The sequence below is a fragment of the Dasypus novemcinctus genome, chromosome 5, assembly GCF_030445035.2.
Source record: "Dasypus novemcinctus isolate mDasNov1 chromosome 5, mDasNov1.1.hap2, whole genome shotgun sequence".
In the NCBI taxonomy this organism is placed as follows: domain Eukaryota; kingdom Metazoa; phylum Chordata; class Mammalia; order Cingulata; family Dasypodidae; genus Dasypus; species Dasypus novemcinctus.
The window spans coordinates 56,813,258-56,831,855 of record NC_080677.1 but is presented as its reverse complement, the minus strand read 5'-3'; the positions used below and the strand labels follow the sequence as shown (position 1 = coordinate 56,831,855).

Sequence of the window (18,598 nt, the reverse complement as noted above, 5' to 3'; positions counted from 1 at the left end):
CATTCTCTCATATTCTGAGAATCATACAACTTGTTCAACTATTTCAAGTAATAGTTGATGGTAATTAGGATAGCTCACATAGTTTTTTTCCTGACTTGCAGTCACTATCTCTCTGAGCACTTTAGTGGTATTGCTGAGGAGTTGTTTCTTGTGACATTGGCAGCAGATTTTGGATCTCTCTGCCAACTAAGAACAGGAGTGTAGGCTGACCAAAAGCTGAAGAGGACCCAAGTTAGATGTCAGACTGCACTGGAGAAGGACTACCTTAAAACAAATGACCAAATTATGTTTCAAAGGCCATACAGTTAGTTTTGAGATTGCATTTATTGATAAAGAGATAAAAAGGAATTCCTTATTGTTCTTTCAAAGTTTAGCAAATGAGATGTATAGATGTATAATCTTCTACTTATTCTGAAACAGTAAGAAATCAGCTTCCTGAAAATTTTATAAATAGTACTTAGGGTACAAAATGAATCAGCTTTTAGATGGCTGTAAAGAAACCATTTATTAATAGTAGTGAGTGTCGCCCCCATGGATGGGTTCCCACCAAAATGCTATCAGAAGATGAGCTGAAGATGGGTAACTTGGTCTCAGATTAACATATGGGATTGAATACAACTTCCCATACAAGACTAAAACTAATTAGTACCTGGAAACTAAACCATAGGGCCTTATTTAGGCCAAATTATCTGACAGATAGTAAAGTGGCAAGGCAGGCAAGCTGTTACTGTGGATGTAATGAAAGAGCAGGCTTCTCACATTGGGAGGACTGACATTCACACAGAGATTTTGACAAAGTTCCCTGGACTAAGATCAACGTCTGGGAATATTGAGTCCAAAACAATACAGAATAGAATTAAGAGATCTCTAAAAGAAAACGCACTGAATATGTGTTTTTTCTTTTGTTATTCATTTTAAATACACAGGTAAATACGTAAATAAAAAATACATCATACAAAATACAAAAATTTCTAAACATGCAAATTAAAGTACCCTTTGGCCAGCAAGCCTAAATCTAATACCTCCTCTGCATTTAACCACCATTATCAGTAGGAAGTAATTTTTTTCTATGCCATTATATGCATATATTTACAATTAGAAAATATGTTTTATGTTACTGATTTTTAAATATTTAAAATAAATGAACATTTTCTGCAGCTTGCCATAGTCACCTAATAATGTCTTATTGGCCTTACCATGTCAGTAAATATAAACATTTATTAGTGTTTTTACATGTCAGTCACTCTTCTAAGCACTTTTATAACTATTAATGCATTTAATCCTCATAACAATGCATTTATTATTATACTATGTTATTATCATGGCTGCATAGTGGTTGAGGGCTGTGAGAGAGATTAGGTATTAATAGATTGCCCAATTTAGTGGCAGAGCCACTTGTTCTGGAATTCTGTTCAAGGAAAACTAACTTCTGATCTACTCTCTGGGTAACTATTTTATACTGCCTCTCTGCAATCCATAACTGTACCTTCTGAATGCAATATTTATCAAGACAAATCCCAGTGGACCTATCTTTTATGAAATTTCAGTGACTGTGAATGATATGCAGATACAGTTCAAGTTTAAAAATGCCACTAAGTGCCTCATTATACTCAGCACTTCAAGGGATAACAACATGAGCGAAGCAGTTTGATCATATGAGTTTTGACTGTTTCATGTTCCACGGATTTGGGAAGAATAATGCACGTAAAAATGCCAAAAAGACCCCATTGTTATGCTGTTCCATTTCCCTAGATCCCTTGCCGTCTTTATCTGTTCCGTAGGCAGCATTCCATTTGCGTCAAAGTAACGTCAATCTAGTGAAAAGGCTGAATGACTCACAGCATTTCTGTAGGGAATCAGCCTCTATGTAATAGGATATATAACATCCTAATTTCACAGAGCATTTTTCGTAACAGCTGCTAAATTTGTAATCAAAGGCATTAAGTTCTTTTATAGAATCCAATATAAAGCAATATTAAAACTAGTCTTAAAATGTAGGTATAGTGAGACTGAATCTCACCCACTCAAAACGACCATGTCATTAGCTACTTCATATCCTTTCTGTATTTGTCTGTCTATATTTGTTAATCCACTTGAATCTGCTCTTCTTTTGTATTTCTAGCTCTATATTTGTTAGAGATCAGCTATTTTAAATACAAGAAGGTCTGAAAGAAAGAATAGAGAAGAAAGCAGAAAAGGAAAAGGAAATTTTCCTTTTATCCTCGTAGACAATGGAACAGGATAACCTGGACAAAAGGGTAGCAGATGAACCTGGGGTCTTGAATTTAAAGAGCGGTGTCATGCTATTGATTAAAAATCTTTGTAAGGAATTGAACGATAGTGAGAAAACATGACCATTTCTAAGCCTCTAATTTTAGCAGCATGTAACTCAGAAATGTTGAGCCAGTTAGTTTATCCTACCACATTGCCATCCACAAAACTGACAGCTAAATTTTAACTTAAGAATTTTATTCTTTGGATAAACATAATGCCAAATAAAATCCTTTTTGTTAGTTTTTTATTTCTGATGCTCTATTTTTCTGGGAATTTACAAAGTAAGCAATTGACATGTATTTTTGTTTGGAACATAAAGTAAGACTAAAAAGAGGATTTGAAGAAGGCTTCGTAAGTTTACTTTGTCTTGAGAGTGACCTTCTAGAAAAAGCATAGGTTTCTAAAAACAACTCTATCCAGGCTCTTCTGCAGATTAATTGTGGATACAAGTTAGTGTGCAAGTCAGTAACCTTTGTGTGAACATCAGTTTTCTTATCTGAGAAATGATGTTGGACTAGAATCCCTAAGGTCTGTTTGAGTTTTAATATTCTGATTCTTAACATAGCATGGTGGTAAAAGATATAATGGTCAACAGATCCCACTTCTAGTTACCCAGAAGCATAAGTCTTCCAAGATATGAATTTTCCTCCTATCTACTCACATCTCCTCCGAATGATACTCCTAAGGAGGATGTTACTCATGGTGAATTTCATGGACAGTGGACAGTGTTCCTTCCAGCTCCTTCTGATATAAGTGCTATCGAAGAGAAAGTTCTCAGATCTATTCCATTTTGCTGGTTCTGTACTTGTTAAAAAAAATTATCTCAGGATAGACTATGAATTACTGGTTCTATGAATTGCTAATGTAAAATGGCATTGGGATATTTGCTTTCAGACTCTGAAAAACTGTTAAGTGCACATGATGTATTGCATGTGAACCATGCTCTGACTGTGTCAAGGAAACTGTTATGTCTTTGGGGAGAGAGATTAATTTTGAGCAACTACTGTTCCTTCTCCCCTCACTCCATCCCACGCCCTTCCCTTCCTTCAACAATGACCATGGACCATGTCAAACAATATACAACAAAGAAGAATGCAAATAAACTTTAGTCTTCATGGTGCAGCAAGGCAGTTAGCTGTCCACCTACAAGACACTTAACTCTTGTACACGTGATACACAAAGATGGCTAGCTACTTTCACCAATCCCTTTAGACCAAATAAGGGAGGGGGGGAGGTGGAGGTGGGGGAGGAAAAAATCTGAATCTTGTTTTTCTATTTGTGAGGTTGCAGTTCCTCCTGCTAACAAAAGAGCTTTTCCCCATGATGCAGTGTGATAAAGATTGGCCTATATAGTCCAGCAAACCAATGTTAATGTTTTCTTGATTAGGAAAAAAAAAAAGTGTCTACACCATTTTACATTTCCACCAGCAATGAATAATTGTTTCCATTTCTCCACATCTGCTCAAACTCTTGTCATTTTCTGTTTTTTTAAAATAGTAGCTATTCTTTTTTTTTTTTTTCCTTCCCCTCCCCTCCCCTACCCTGCTGTTGTTGCTGTCTGTGTCCATTTGCTGGGCAACCTTCTGTATCTATTTCTCTTTTTGTCTTCTCATCTTTCTCTTCTAGGATTCACCAGGATGCGATCTCTGACATGGAGAGAGGTTCCCTGTCAATTGTTCCACCTCAGTTCCTGGTCTCTGCTGCACTTCACCTTGACTCTCCTCTTTGTCTCTCTTTTGTTGCATCATCATCTTGCTGCATGATTCACTTGCACAGGCACTCAGCTTGCCACACAGGCACTGGCTCACCATGCAGGCACTCACATGGGCACTTGGCTTACCACGCGGGCATTCAGCTCACCACGCAGGCACTCTCATGGGCATTCGTCTCACCATGCAGGCACTGGCTCCCCACACAGGCACGGGCAGTGCCACATGGGCACCCACGTGGGCACTCAGCTTGTCACAAAGGCACTAGGATCACTGTGCAGGCACCCATATGGGCACTCAGCTCATCACACGGGCACTGGCTCACTGTCCAGGCACACTTTCTCTTCTTTTTCACCAGGAGGCCCCAGGGATCAAATCCAGGTCCCCCCATATAGTAGGCAGAGGCCTTATCACTTGAGCCACATCTGCTTCCCAAAAAAATAGTAGCTGTTCTATTAGGTATGAAATGAAATCTCATTGTAGTTTTGATTTGCATTTCCCTAATGGAAAACGATATTGAGCATCTTTTCATGTTTTTTTGTTTGTTTGTGGTTTTTTGCAATTTGTCTGTCTTCTTTGGAGAAATGGCTATTCCAGTCTTTTACCCATTTTTCACTTGGATTATTTGGCTTTTTTGTTGTCGAGTTGAAGGATTTCTTTTTATATATAAATATTAAGCAGTTATTGAGTATGTGATTATCAAATAATTTCTGCCCTTGTGTAGGTTGTCTTTGTACTTTCATTATAAAGTCCTTGATATACAAAAACTTTTAATTTTGGTGAGGTCTCATTTTTTTCTTTTGTTGTTGTGCTTTGGGTATGAAGTCTAAGAAACCATTGCCCAACACAATGTATTGAAGGTGCTTCCCTATATACTTATTCCTATAGGTGTTTTGAAGTTCTGGTTCTTACATTTAGGTCTTTGATCCATTTTGTGTTCATTTTGTATATGGTGTGAGATAGAGGCCCATCTTCATTCTTTCACAAATGGGGATCCAAATTTCCTAGCACCATTTGTTGAAGAGACTATTCTTTCCCAATTGACTGGTCTTTGCCCCCTTATCAAAAATCAGTGGGGGAAGCGGACTTGTCCCAGTGGTTAGGACATCCATCTACTACATGGGAGGTCCACGGTTCAAACCCCGGGCCTCCTTGACTTGTGTGGAGCTGGCCCATGCACAATGCTGATGCGTGCCACGCAGGGGTGTCCCCCGCATAGGGGAGCCCCACGCACAAGGAGTGTGCCCTATACAGAGAGCTGCCCAGCACGAAAGAAAAGTGCAACCTGCCTAAGAATGGCACCACCCACACGGAGAGCTGACACAACAAGATGACATAACAAAAAGCAACAGATTCCCATGCCGCTGACAACAACAGAAGTGGACAAAGAAGAAGACGCAGCAAATAGACACAGAGAACAGACAACCAGGGCCAGGGGGGTGGGGCGGAGAGAAATAAATAAATTGTGGGGGGAGGGGAGAGAAATAAATAAATAAATAAACCTTAAAAAAGTAAAACCTTTAAAAAAAAATAAGTGGGCAATAAATATAAGGGTTGATTTCTGAACTCTGTTTGGTTCCTTTGGTATATTTATATTGTCCTTGTGCTGGTGCCATGGTGTATTGATTACTGTGGCTTTGTAATAATTTTTAAGATTGAGAAATGTGAATCCTCCAACTTTGTTCTTTCTTAAAATGTCTTTAGCTATTTGAATTCACTTATACTTCTTTAAAGGTTTGGTATTTAGCATTTCCACAAATGCAAAGAAGATTGTTAGAATTTTTATTGGGACTGCATTGACTCGCTAAATCATTTTGGATAGACTTGACATTTTAATAGTATTTAGTCTTCTAATCCATTACATGAATGTCCTTACATTCAAGGTCTTCTTTGATTTATCTTATTAATGTTTTGAAGTTTTCTATGTACAAGTATTTTACATCCTTGGCTAGATTTATTCCTAGATATTTGATTCTTTTAAGTACTATTGTAAATGGAATTTTTCCTTGATGTCATCTTCTGATTGTTCATTGCTAGTGTATAAAAGCATTATTGACTTTGGGGTGTTGAGTTCTTGTATCCTGCCACTTTGCTGAATTCATCTATTAGCTCTCTGAGCTTTGTTGAGAATTTTTCAGGATTTTCTATATAGGATCATGTCATCTGCAAACAGGGAAAGTTTTACTTCTTCCTTTCCAATTTCTATGCCTTTTACTTCTTTTCTTTCCTAATTGCTCTGCTAGAATTTCCAGTACAATGCTGAAAAACAGTGTTGACAGTTAACATCCTTGATTTTTTCCTGATCTTAGACAAAAAGCTGTCTTCAGCATTAAGTCTGATGTTAGCTGTGGGTTTTTCATATATGCCCTTTATCATGTTGATGAAGTTTCTTCCTATTCCTAAATTTTCTAAGTGTTTTTATCAGGAAGGGTGCTGGACTTTGTCAAATGCTTTTTTCATGTCCATTACGATGATCAGGCATTTTTCCCCTTCATCCTGATGATATGGTATATTACATCTATTGGTTTTCCTGTGTTGAACCACCCTTATGTAGCTGGAATAAATCCCACTTGATAATAGTGTATAATTATTTTAATGTGCTGTTGCCTTCAATTTGCTAGTATTTTGTTCATTTTTCTTCTATATTCATAAGAGATATTGGTCTATAATTTTGTTTTCTTTCAATATCTTTTTCTGGCTTTGGTATAAGGGTGATGTTGGCCTGAGAGAATGAATTAGGGAGTGTCCCCTACTCTTCAAATTTTTGGAAACGTTTGATCAGGATTTGTGTTAATTCTTCTTGGAATGTTCAGTAAAATTCCCCTGTGAATCTATCTTGTCCTGAGCTTTTCTTTATTGGACATTTTTTTGATGACTGGTTCAGTCTCTTTACTAGTTACTGGTTTGTTGAATCTACTGTTTCCTACTGAGTCAGAGTAGGTAGTTTGTGTGTTTCTAGGAATGTGTTCATTTCATCTAGGTTATTTCAGTTATTGCTGTATAGTTATTTATAGTGTCCTCTTACAGTCCCATTTATTTCATTTATTATAATGTTCCCCCTTTTCATTTCTTATTTTAGGAATTTGTATCCTCTCTTTTTCCTTCATCAGTCTAGCTAAACCTCTGGCAGTTTTATTGGTCATTTCAAAGAACCATCTTTTGGTTTGGTGATTATCTCTATTGTTTATTATACACGCTATTTCATTCTTCTCTAATCTTTATTATTTCCTTTTTTCTTCTCACATGTATTTAGTTAGCTCTTCTTTTTCTGGTTCTTCCAATTTTCAGATTAGGTCTCTGATTTGAAATCTCTCCTTTTTTAATGCACGCATCTAGGGCTATGAATTTTTCTCTCGGCATTGTCTTTACTCCATTCCATAAATTTTGGTATGTTGTTTTTTTCATTTTCATTTGCCTCAAGATTTTTCTTACTTTCCTTTGTGATATCTCCTTTAACCCGTTGGTTGTTTAAGAGTATATGTTTAATTTCACATGTTGTGATTTTTACCTTTCTCCCCTCTCACTGATTTCTAGCTTCATTCTATTGTGATCAGAGAATATACTTTTTATGATTTCAGTATTTTAAATTTATTGAGACTTGTTTTGTAACCTAAGATATGGTCTATCCTGGAGAATAATCTATATGCATTCAAGAAGAATGTATATTGTGTTGTTATGTGAAATGAGATCTACCTGGTTTAGAGTAAAGGTTTGTATTTCCTTACTGATCTCCTGTCAAAATGTTCTAGCCATTATTGAAAGTGATGTGTTAAAGTCTCCTACTTTAATGTATAACCATCATTTTCTCCCTTCAAAACTGTCAGTATTTGCTTCATATATTTTGGGGCTGTGCTGTTAGGTGTATAGATATTTATAAATGTTACATTTTCTTGTTGAATTGATCCCTTTATCAGTATGTAATAACTATCTTTGTCCCTCATAACCGTTTTTGAAATTAAAGTCTATTTTATCTGAAATCAGTATAGATATCCCAGCTCTTTTTTTTTTCTTTTTTTTTTTCTTTTTTTTTTTCTCCCATGGTACCAGGACCAGGGATTGAACCCAGGATTTTGTATGCAGGAGGCCAGCTCTCAACCACTGAGCCATGTTGGCTCCCTCATCTATTTGCTTGTTGTTTTACTTGTTTGCTCATTTTGTTTTTGCTCATTGTTTGCTCGTTGTCTGCTTGTTGTCTGTCTGTTTTCTTTAGGAGGCACCAGGAACTGAACCTGAGACTTCCCATGTGGGAAGTGGGCACTCAACTGCTGAGCCAATTTCTGGGAGGAGGAGCCCTCCTAAGAGGAATTTCCCACATCAGTCTTTCCCAACCAGAACAAGGCCAGGGGCCCACAAAGGGGGTACCAGCCAGCTCCATACTCACCTAGATTGAGGATGGGGCGGGCGGAGGGGTGCCAAGAAAGTCCCCTCTTCCTCTTCCACAGCTTTCCAAAGCTGTGCTGTCTTGACCTGCTCAGCAAATACAGCCCTTCAACTGTCTTTTGCATGTCTGGCAAAGCATACCATCTTTAAGTCTCTGCCTCTTTTGTCCAGGGTAGGTTGGAACAATGACCACCCTCCAAGCTGGATCTCAGGGATGCAAAGTAGCTAATCAAAAGCTACACTCAGTTGATTGCCCCATGCCTACCCCAGATATTGGAGAAGTGGCTTTTATATCTGTTTTTGGATTCAGGAAGCTACACCAGGGTCCATATCCCACTGTTGCCTGCCATGAGAGTGGGGGCTGGGCAATAGTAACTGCCACATGGAGAGAGAAATTTACTGTAATTTATTAGCCTCTTCCTTCCACTCTTCCCTGGATACTATATAGTGTTCTACTGGACTTTGAAGTTCAAAAAATTGATTCAGACAGTTCCTGCCTTTTTAATAGTTGGTCTGGTGGAGGTACTGATTTCTGGAGTTTCCTACTCTGCCTTCTTCCCACAATCCCTATCTGCATCTTTAATAGGTGGGATTTTCATCTCTGCACTTGAGGATTTGCACAAAATCAAATTAAATTAAAGCAAATATAACAGATTGCCTTTTTGTGGTTCTTGGACACCAGCCCCCAGCAAATTACTGAATTGTGATGGAGCCAGGAGTTGCAGAATAAATTATCTACACTCTACTCACCGTTAATAAGTAGTTCTCATTCTCCCTTACTTTCTATTTGTTCAGTACCTAGTGATAAGATAGCTACTGCAATCCTGGGTGCTGGTTAATACCCCGAGTCCTCAAGATTCACACTTCAATTGCAAAGAGGACTGCATTTACAAAAGAGGTAGAAGCTTCTTCCTTTGGTTATTTGTCACCAAGTAGCCAAAGCTGTTGTTAAAACACCAGACAAGTAATCTTTGTGAAGTAATTTGTTCTATGGTATTCAATATGCTTTGTTTTCTTTCCATCTTCTCTAACACACACATGGAAAATTAATGACGGAATTTCATATGTAGCCTGTTGAAGTAAATTTCATACATCCATATGTGATTTTATAACCTAAAACACTGAACTCTTATGGTATTAAAATATTGTTGTAGTGACTTTTTTAACACTAGCTAAAATTGGAGTGGAGAAAGTGGTAGTCTGGCAGTCAAAAGACGAATTCTCAAGTCAGCTCACCAACCAATTTTGTAGAAAAGGGCGAATTGTTATTGAAGCTCTCTGAGCTTCAAGAGAGAAATAACATACTTGATTGGTCTGTGTCACAGGGCTGTTATGAGGGGAAAAATGAGGTGGGGTATGTGACAGGTGCTTTATATTCTAGAGTGTGCAATCCAAATATGAGATAGATAAAATGTAAAACTTGCATGTACTACAGTAGTTCTAATAATATTATTACCTTCATCTATGTGATGTTTCCAACATTTATATGTAAACAAGAGTTTATAAGGTTATTTTTCTCCCAATTATCACAACTAAGGATCTCCTAATGGACAGCTCAAATTTAAATTTTTATTGGAAGGACTTAGTGATCAAAGAGATTATTTTTTCTCCATAAGAAAACATTTAGTTACCTTTTATATATACTTCAATTGTCTAACTTTCCTGAATATTTGCTCTTTTTTCAAGTACAGAGGTGAATAGTTAAAATCATCTACAAATACTGACATTCAATAGATGTATCTCTTGGAGGGAAAAAAAATGTTTAAACCTTTTTTTTTGGAACCATAGAATAATATGCCAAGGGCTAGATTTTATAGATAAGAAATGAAAAACATAAAGAGTAAAGAGTCTTCCTTATTTGGTTATACAATGTAACATATTTAGAGCATACCTTTAGAATAATAGTATACAAAAGAATTACTTGAGAAAATGATATTGTAGGAAACTGTTTTTTTCCATGAAGACCAGTATATATTAATTTTCTGCAACAGATTCCTTGCTTTATTTTTAATTTAAATCTAGAAGCACCAAATTATTAATTCCTTAAACTTTATGATTTGCATTAATGACTGCCAACCTAAAAAAGATAAAATGAGATTGATAAACAAACTACTTTATTTCTAAGGCATCATTACATATACTGATGTAAAAGGTAGTTGTGGTATTCACTTTTCTCCAGACATCATTTGAGTCCTCATTTAGAGTCTAGGGTTTAGGGTAGCAGGGTTGAAGATGGTGAGAGCTAGACTACAGAGGACTATAATGGGCTCTCTCGCACTAGCCTTAACTAGTTTTTCTTTGTTTACCATTTTACTTTTTCTTTTTTCTTTTCTTTTTTTTTTTAGTCTTGTATTTAACAACTTAAACAGTGTCCTGTGAAGAATCAGGGTAGTTTTAGGTGGGGAAAGGTAGTTTCCAGAAAAAGAGAAGAGACAGGCAGGCCCGTAGAAGTAAGGAAGTTAATGAAAGAAAAAAAAATTGCTTATCATACCCCATCTGTAATGCTAATAATTGAAGTACTTGTGATTGCTTCACAGTTCTTATGTTTTGGTAGTGTTACCTTGTTTAGTATTTTTATTTCCTTAGCTGTCTTAAATTTGCTGTTGAAATAAATTCTTTGGTGGTCTTTCTGGAGGATTCAAAGAGGAACAAGCTACATTTTCAGAACATATTTAGTTTGACAAATATATATATACACATAGAGAGAGAGAGACCAAAATAGTATAGTCTTTACAGTATATTAGTAAATTTTACTTTAGAAAAAATTAACACAAATGGACTAGTATTTATATTAAGTGATGGTCACCTTCTGTTGCCTCTACTTGACCTTGCAACCTCACTTCTATAGGATTTTGTCCTGGATCATTAAAATCTTACAACCTTGATATACAACTTCTCCTTCTATCTTTGCTCATCAGACACGCAAATATTCATACAGATAAATAAACGAATACAAATCAGTGCTTTTTATAATTATGTCATAGGAAGGTTTAATGCTATTTTATTTTAGCATGTTAAATTTTAGTGTCGGTTTCTTCCTTTAGACTGTAAATTTTCTTCGGACAGGCTATCACAGTTGTCACTTTGTTTTTGCCTGGTGTTATTGACAACCTTGACTTTTGTAATCAACTGTCTATAGTTTCTTTGTCAATCTTCTCCAAAGATTTCTCTCACTGATTGTTTTGCATATTCTTTTCTTAGACTTGAATGAAGCAGTCCCAGAGACAGAGCGTCTGGATTCAAAAGCATTGAAAACTCGAGCCCAACTCTCTGTGAAGAACAAACGCCACAGACCCTCTAGGACGAGACTCTATGACAGTGTCAGTTCAACAGATGGGGAGGACAGTCTAGAGCGAAAGGTGAGCATCCTTACCCATTTTCTGACTTGTAGAATTGAGCTGTGTCACTTGTTGAAAACTATGTTTTTTCTGCAACCAAACTCTATGCCCTACTTGAAAACAGCTGGAATAGTTCACTTCTTTGTCTCCTGAATTTGTAACCACTCAACTTGATATATTATTGTAGTTTAAATCGTTTTCTTGCTCATTCAATGAACTAACCAAGAGGATTATCCATATTATTATTTTATGATGGTGTTTTTTTTATGTTTAGTTGTTGGTTTCACTTAGTAAAAAATAGTGAATGTGCAATTAATTATTTCTACATTTAGATATCTGTGTTAGCTGCAATAGTAATACGATGAACTGTTGTGAAAAAAAAAAAATGCATTCTCATTTCTAAACCAACAAGCAAATATTGGTTTTCAGGGGGTTTCATTAAAAAGGGTCTTATTTCAAAGTGAGAATTATGTGGAATCAATTCTCAGTGGCATAATCTCCTTTATAATCTCTTATACCAACAGCCTTCAAACAGTTTCTATAACCACATGCATATTCCCAAATCACTTCTGCCCAAGGGTTTGAGAACTTCTTCTCCAGAATCAGATTCTGGTGCGTCTCCCCTCACCCCAGTGGCTAGCAGTGCACCCTTCTCATCTGACCACATAGCTGAATTTCATGAAGGACCACTACACCCAGAAAGGGTGCCTTTCTCCTCTATTTGGGGAGACACTTCACTCTCCTCTTCTTCAAAATCCGATCACAATATGGAAGAATCTCCTTGCCATCATCAGTCTACCACCAAGAAAATATTACAAGAAAAAGGTATTGTTGACTTTTTTTGTCGTTTCTGCTCTTGCTTTGACTTTCTGCACTAACACCTCAATTTGTACAATATAGAAATGACTTTTTCTCATAATCATTCTCATAAATATTATTCTCATAAATAATAATTAACATAACTTTCATTTTATGTTATTGGATAAGAGAAACCATCCCCACATGATCCCCATTTTTTATAGGTTTCCTACCTTGTTAGTAGTTTTACTCTTCAACTCTCCACACATATACTGTTGACAAAAATTCTTCAGAGGGCCTTCTAGATATTTCTTAGAATAACAACCCAGACTTTAAATAAACACTAACATGGTCACATAGGAAAAAGAAAAAAAAAAGAATATGATGATCAAAATGGTGTAGGTCTTAACCCATTAATTGGTTTTTAGTTAGGAGAAATTTTCACAATAAGAATTTATATTGCAAAGATGATAGAAAATTATGAAACAAATTATGCAGAGAGGGTACTCAAATTTAAAAATAAGCTCCTAGAATCAACACCAGAGGTTTCAGAGCAATGTCAATAGACTCTTTTCTTTTTAGTTTATGTTGCAATTCACAGAAGTAATAAATTTTGTTTAAACAAGTCAAAGAATGCAGATATATGAAAAGAATAGGTTCATTCTCCCACCACATCTGATCTACTCCTTTAGGTAAAACAATAGATTTGGTTATATTACTTTTCACATCTGAAATGCACAGAAATACCCACATACATAACATATTGCCAAAACTTTTAAAGAATTCCAATAACCAGTGTCAACTATGATGTGAGACACTCATACATTGCAGGTATGAATACGCATCAGTACAGGTTTGGAATGTCCATATGCCATTTATCTCTGCAATATCAGAAATTCTGGGAGCCAATGTGGCCCATTGTTTGAGTGCCAGCTTCCCACATATGAGGTCCCAGGTTCAATCCTTGGCTCCAGTACCTAAAAAAAAAAATTCTAATTTTACACAAATACATTGTGAACTCAGAAATACAGTTCACTGTGGATGTTTAAACTATTTTGTAATATTTGGTAAGCATCATAGTTTTATTCCTGATATATTCCTCTTGATTTCCATTCCTGAACCTGCAGTTGCTGAATTATCTTCCTCAGACTAAGTACAGATCTTGTAGAAGTTTTTTCAAAGCAAAAATTGTTTAGGGAGTCCAAAATACCAATGGAGACAAGAGACTATATGTCAAGCTTGGTAGTTGATCAAAAGTGGTTGTCAAGTTTTGGTCAGGGAGTTACACTGTGATTTTGGCCTGACTTCAAAAGAATTAAAGCCTTCAAAAACTTTCACTAATTAAATGAAATTGTGGTTTATAATAGCACTGCTATAGACTTGTGGCAAGCTGTCTATATTAATCCATTCAAAAAATATTTTATACACCCTGATTGGTCCATAAGAAGGTAAAACAGCTGAAACATACTTTGGAGCTATAGGTTAATACTTTGTGGTCCACTATTTATGTCTATCGGACATGCTATAGTAACAGGAAAAAATTACAGACAGAAAGTGGCTCACTCAAACATGAATTCTGACCCAGAGATGTCTGAAAAGACTGGTCTTATCTGGATTTATTTCTCTCTGCCTTTTTTTTCTAATTTTTATATGATTCTTTGAAGTCAGCAGATGTTCCGCTCAGATGGGATATGAATTGTGCTTAGCAGTTCTTTAACAGTAATAAAAGTGGTAACATGATGAATTCTAGTGGTAACATGGGTGAATTCTGTCCTCTCCCCCATGCATCCTTTGTTTATGATTGCCTCCTCTTGGGTTTACTTTCCCAGGATTAGAAAGAAGGACCAAGAGATAGGGGATGAGTTGTTCCTTCTCCAGAGACCAAGTACTTGTGCTTTCCCATTCTCAATTTTCCTTGGCAGATCATGCTTCTGAGTAACAAGGCAGAAACAGTTAATTGAACTTTTATGAAGTACTGATTTTGTGAATAGTCAGTTACTAGTATGGCAACTAACTGTGACCAGGTCAAAGTAGTCACTGTAGCCTTACATTCTTTCCTTCCCTTGATAAAAATGTCTAGCCTCGAAGAGTCTTCTATACCTTCCATATTATTTGATATTATTAATTCATTAATGTATTCATTAAACAAATAATTATTGAGTACCTTCTCCATGTCAGGTATTGTGCTAAAGGCTGAATATACAATGATAAAAAAAGATTTCCATCCCACTCTTAAGGAGTTTGCAGACTAGAGTCTATAGTCTGTCTGCCTGCCTCTCTCTCTCTCCCATCCCTCTCTCTGTTTTGTTTTTTAAAAATGAGTTTGTTGACAGGCCTTGCCTCTCTGACATCCCATAGCTATGACCAACAACAACTGGGAAGGTCTTATACTTTCTTGCCTTCCACACAAAAATTCTGTTTCACCTTGAAAAATATCAAAGAGGGAGACCCATCAACCAACTGACTCTCAGAGAGATTCTGATTACCAAATAGTACCGGGAGAGGTCAAGAAGCTGGTCCTCAATTTTCTAATTTCAGAAATTCAACATGTCACCCAGATTTAATCAAGCCCAGAGAGCCTGATCATGCTGGTTGAACTCAGAAAACACCGATTTTTAAACCAGAATATTAATTTCCTGATTTACTTTGGAAGATACAGCAACATAATAACCACTTCTCTCTCTCGTTTGGTAAGATCATAAATCAGAAAGTTGCTGAGAGAGCATAAAATTAAAGTTACCTGGATATTTGTACAGAATATTCTCATTAGACTGAATATATGATGAATCGCTCTATTTCTCTACAGCAGTGCCATTACTGCAACTCCTTCATGTCCCTCAAAGACTTCCCATACTCAGTTCCCAAAAAAAGGACCTCAGTTGCCTTTGAACTTTAGGGAAATCCCATGTTTGATATAACATTGCAGAGGCTGATATATCATAGATAATAAAGAGGGATATGGCTTTATCATTCTCAAAAGCCAATTTGCTGAGTCACATTCTATAGAATCCTTGATTTCCTTGTTATATGAGACTAATTCACTATTCAGACCTGGACTCAGCAGAGGTTAAATAGGGTTAACCTGATTTTCCTCTGCTTATGTTTGTGAATATGATCTTATGACTCATTGGTTCATCAATAAAGGAAATGGCATGGGATTAAAACACATTCACAGGTACAAACTGGACTTCATGTTCACACTGTCACCTAACACTCTACTCCAGGAAAATTCTGATCCTTCTTCTAAGTCCATCTTAAACTTTAACTCCTTTAATGAAGCCCACCTTATTTCCAGTCAGAGTGAATTCTCTCTTCAATCCCACAGAACTTTTCACACAGTTGTTTCTGCATCTATCACCATGTGTATGATAGTAAGTGAGCTAGTTGTCAAGTATGAATCAGGGTGTTCTCACTCATCTTATTAATCTTTGTATTCCTGGTCCCCAACAAGGTTTTAGCATTTGATAGATGCTCATTAAGTTTCTTCTTTGAATTAATAAGAATGCAGGTCTTCTAGAACAGGGGTCCAGAAGCCAAACCCACCCCCTCCCCAACCTGTTTTTGCAAATGAAGCCTTAATGAAACACGCCCATGCTTATTTAGGTACATACTGTCCACTTTCATGCTTCAGTGGCAGAGCTGAGTAGTTGTAGCAGAGACAACAGGACCCACAAGCCTAAAATATTTTCTATCTGACACTTTACATAAAAAGTTTGCCAATCCCTGGTCTAGAAGTATCTTTCCTGCCACTCAACATTGCTGAATAAATTCTGAAAATGTCTTAGTCATTTTCTCCACCTATCTAGATTTTTTTTTAAGTAATACACCATTACTTTTGGTCTATGAAGTAACTACAAAGATAATTAAGTTACAGCTGCATTTGATTACAATCCTCAAGCTAATGATCTGCCTATTCTAACTGGACTTGGGACTTTTCTAAATTGCCTCAAGACTATATTCACAAACCATCATTTTGTTCTCATACTTGAAGGGTCTCAGAGGAAACTGAGATAGAAAGAGATCCATTATAACTGGATAAAAATAAACATCTGTGTTTCAGTTAAAATTAGAGGAAGCAAAAATTATTATTTCTAGAGGTTTATAAAACAAGTTAGTGGCAATAGAAGATATGAAAATATTTTCCTCATGTCTACTCTTTAAACAGTCTAATACTCAAGTTTTGATCTCTAGACTTAACGTAGCAATGGAGCTTTATTCAGACACAATTAAGTAGAGTATATTAATCACTATCAGCTTTCTGCTCACCATTGCTAGAGATTATTACTCCAAATTTATGTTTGGCTGTAGCAAATTATCTGGCATAGAGCATGCCTTCAAAAAAATATTTATTGAATTAATATCCATGCAAGTAGAGCCAAGAAATCCTGACTTTTTGAGAGCTTTACAGGATGTATTTCTTATTAATGTGTTGCATTAAGCCTCTATAAGTATTGATATAGTAAATTATATCATTGCGTAGATTAGGGAGAGGTTGTTATACAGCTGAGGTCATTAAATTGACAAAGGAAGACAACATAACCATTTAAGGGAAGCGGTATGGGTCAAGTGATAAAGCTTCTGCCTACCATATGGGAGGACCTGGTTTCATCTCTGGGGCCTCCTGGTGAAAAAGAAGAGAAAGCATGCCCACGTGGCAAGCCAGTGCCCACACAAGTGCCCGTGTGGTGAGCCAGTGCCTGTGCAAGTGAGTCATGCAGCAAGATGATGATGCATCAAAAGAGAGACAAGGGGAGAGTCAAGGTGAAGTGCATCAGAAACCAGGAACTAAGATGGCACAAATGACAGGGAACCTCTCTCCCCATCAGAGGTCTCCAGGATCGAATCCCGGTGAGTCCTAGAGGAGAGAAAATGGGAAGACAACACAGATAGCAAAAACACAGGCCAGGAGGAGAGAAAGGGGGAAAAATAAATAAATAAATCTTTTTAAAAAAAATCAAAACCTTTTAAGAATGGAAGGGGAAAAAAAATAACCTAGATAAGGAGGGCACATCAGGCAAGAAACAGCCTTAACTGAGATAGGCAAACAAAAGATACATTTGAAGGAATGGGCTATCCCAGCCTGGCTGAAGCACTGTGTTTATGCAGAGTAGAGTGGTTCAACATAAAATTGAACAGTTAGATTAAGACTAAAGCTCTAGAATTTAAATATCTTAGATACCTATACCAAGAAAACAAAAGCTGTTTGAGCAGAAGAATAAAAAGGAAAAGACTGTAGGTGTGAGGAAGATGAGTTAGGGAGCAGTAACAACATTGTATGATGATAACCTCTAAAGAGGAAGCAGTAGGTGATGGCTAGATATAGGGAGAAGAAAGTGAGGAAGCTTCAAAACCGGTCTCAGGGTTTCTAGCCACTGAAAGTATAGGTCTCGCCAATACCAGAAAACAAGAAATCAGAAACATTATGAGAGAAAAATGGTTAATTCATTTTCAACAGGGGAAGTGGAAGACTGATTTGGAAGTCCCCATCATAAAGGAAGTAGTCAAGAGTCTATTGCAGTAAAATTAAGGAAAATGAAGTCCAAGAAATGGCCTTAGAATTTAGCTAACAGGAGATCATTAATTACCTTTAAAAAATAAAAAGCAAGTTGTCCAACTGAAAACTGAGGCACCCAACCTGGGGGCCCAGAATTCTACTTATTTTTAGAGGTAGTATTGGAGAGATTTCAAATAACGTAATAGAAATCTTACATAGCCCTACCAAAATAGATAGATAACCAAAGTGTCACATTTCATCTTGCTGTGAAATCATACCAATCCAATGTTGGTTTTTATGTGGCTCAGAAGTTCTGGCATGCATTAAAAATATATTTGATGGGTTTAAAATGGGGAAATGAATTGTTACTTAATCTTGTCTCTTAAGCCTTTGGGAAGCATTCATTTAAGTGTCCCTTGTAACACACTTTAGTAAATATGTGAGATAATGATGTGAGATTTCCTAGTAGCAGGCTCTTTGATTGGCAAAATCAGATTTTTAGTCCCAAGATTTCCAAATAACTGTAATGCTAATAGGTTACAGAGTGATTCCATGCGCATCATCTCAGCTGGTCCTCTTACTGCTAATTAAAAAATATCCCAGCT

General features: G+C 36.5%; 1 protein-coding gene across 7 annotated transcripts in view; it reads left to right on the top strand.

Moving 5' to 3' along the window:
* PPP1R9A (protein phosphatase 1 regulatory subunit 9A) overlaps positions 1–18,598 on the top strand; it is a 459,269-nt gene that overhangs the window by 414,755 nt on the left and 25,916 nt on the right. For 3 of the 7 annotated variants that reach the window (XM_058296968.1, XM_023592373.2, XM_058296966.2), the window contains exon 12: positions 11,565–11,722. In XM_058296968.1, coding sequence (XP_058152951.1) covers positions 11,565–11,722 — 158 coding nt within the window. Of the gene's footprint in view, positions 1–11,564; positions 11,723–12,225; positions 12,527–18,598 lie in introns of all 7 variants that reach the window. The other 4 variants (XM_071215169.1, XM_071215170.1, XM_071215168.1 and 1 more) reach the window with 2 other exon arrangements.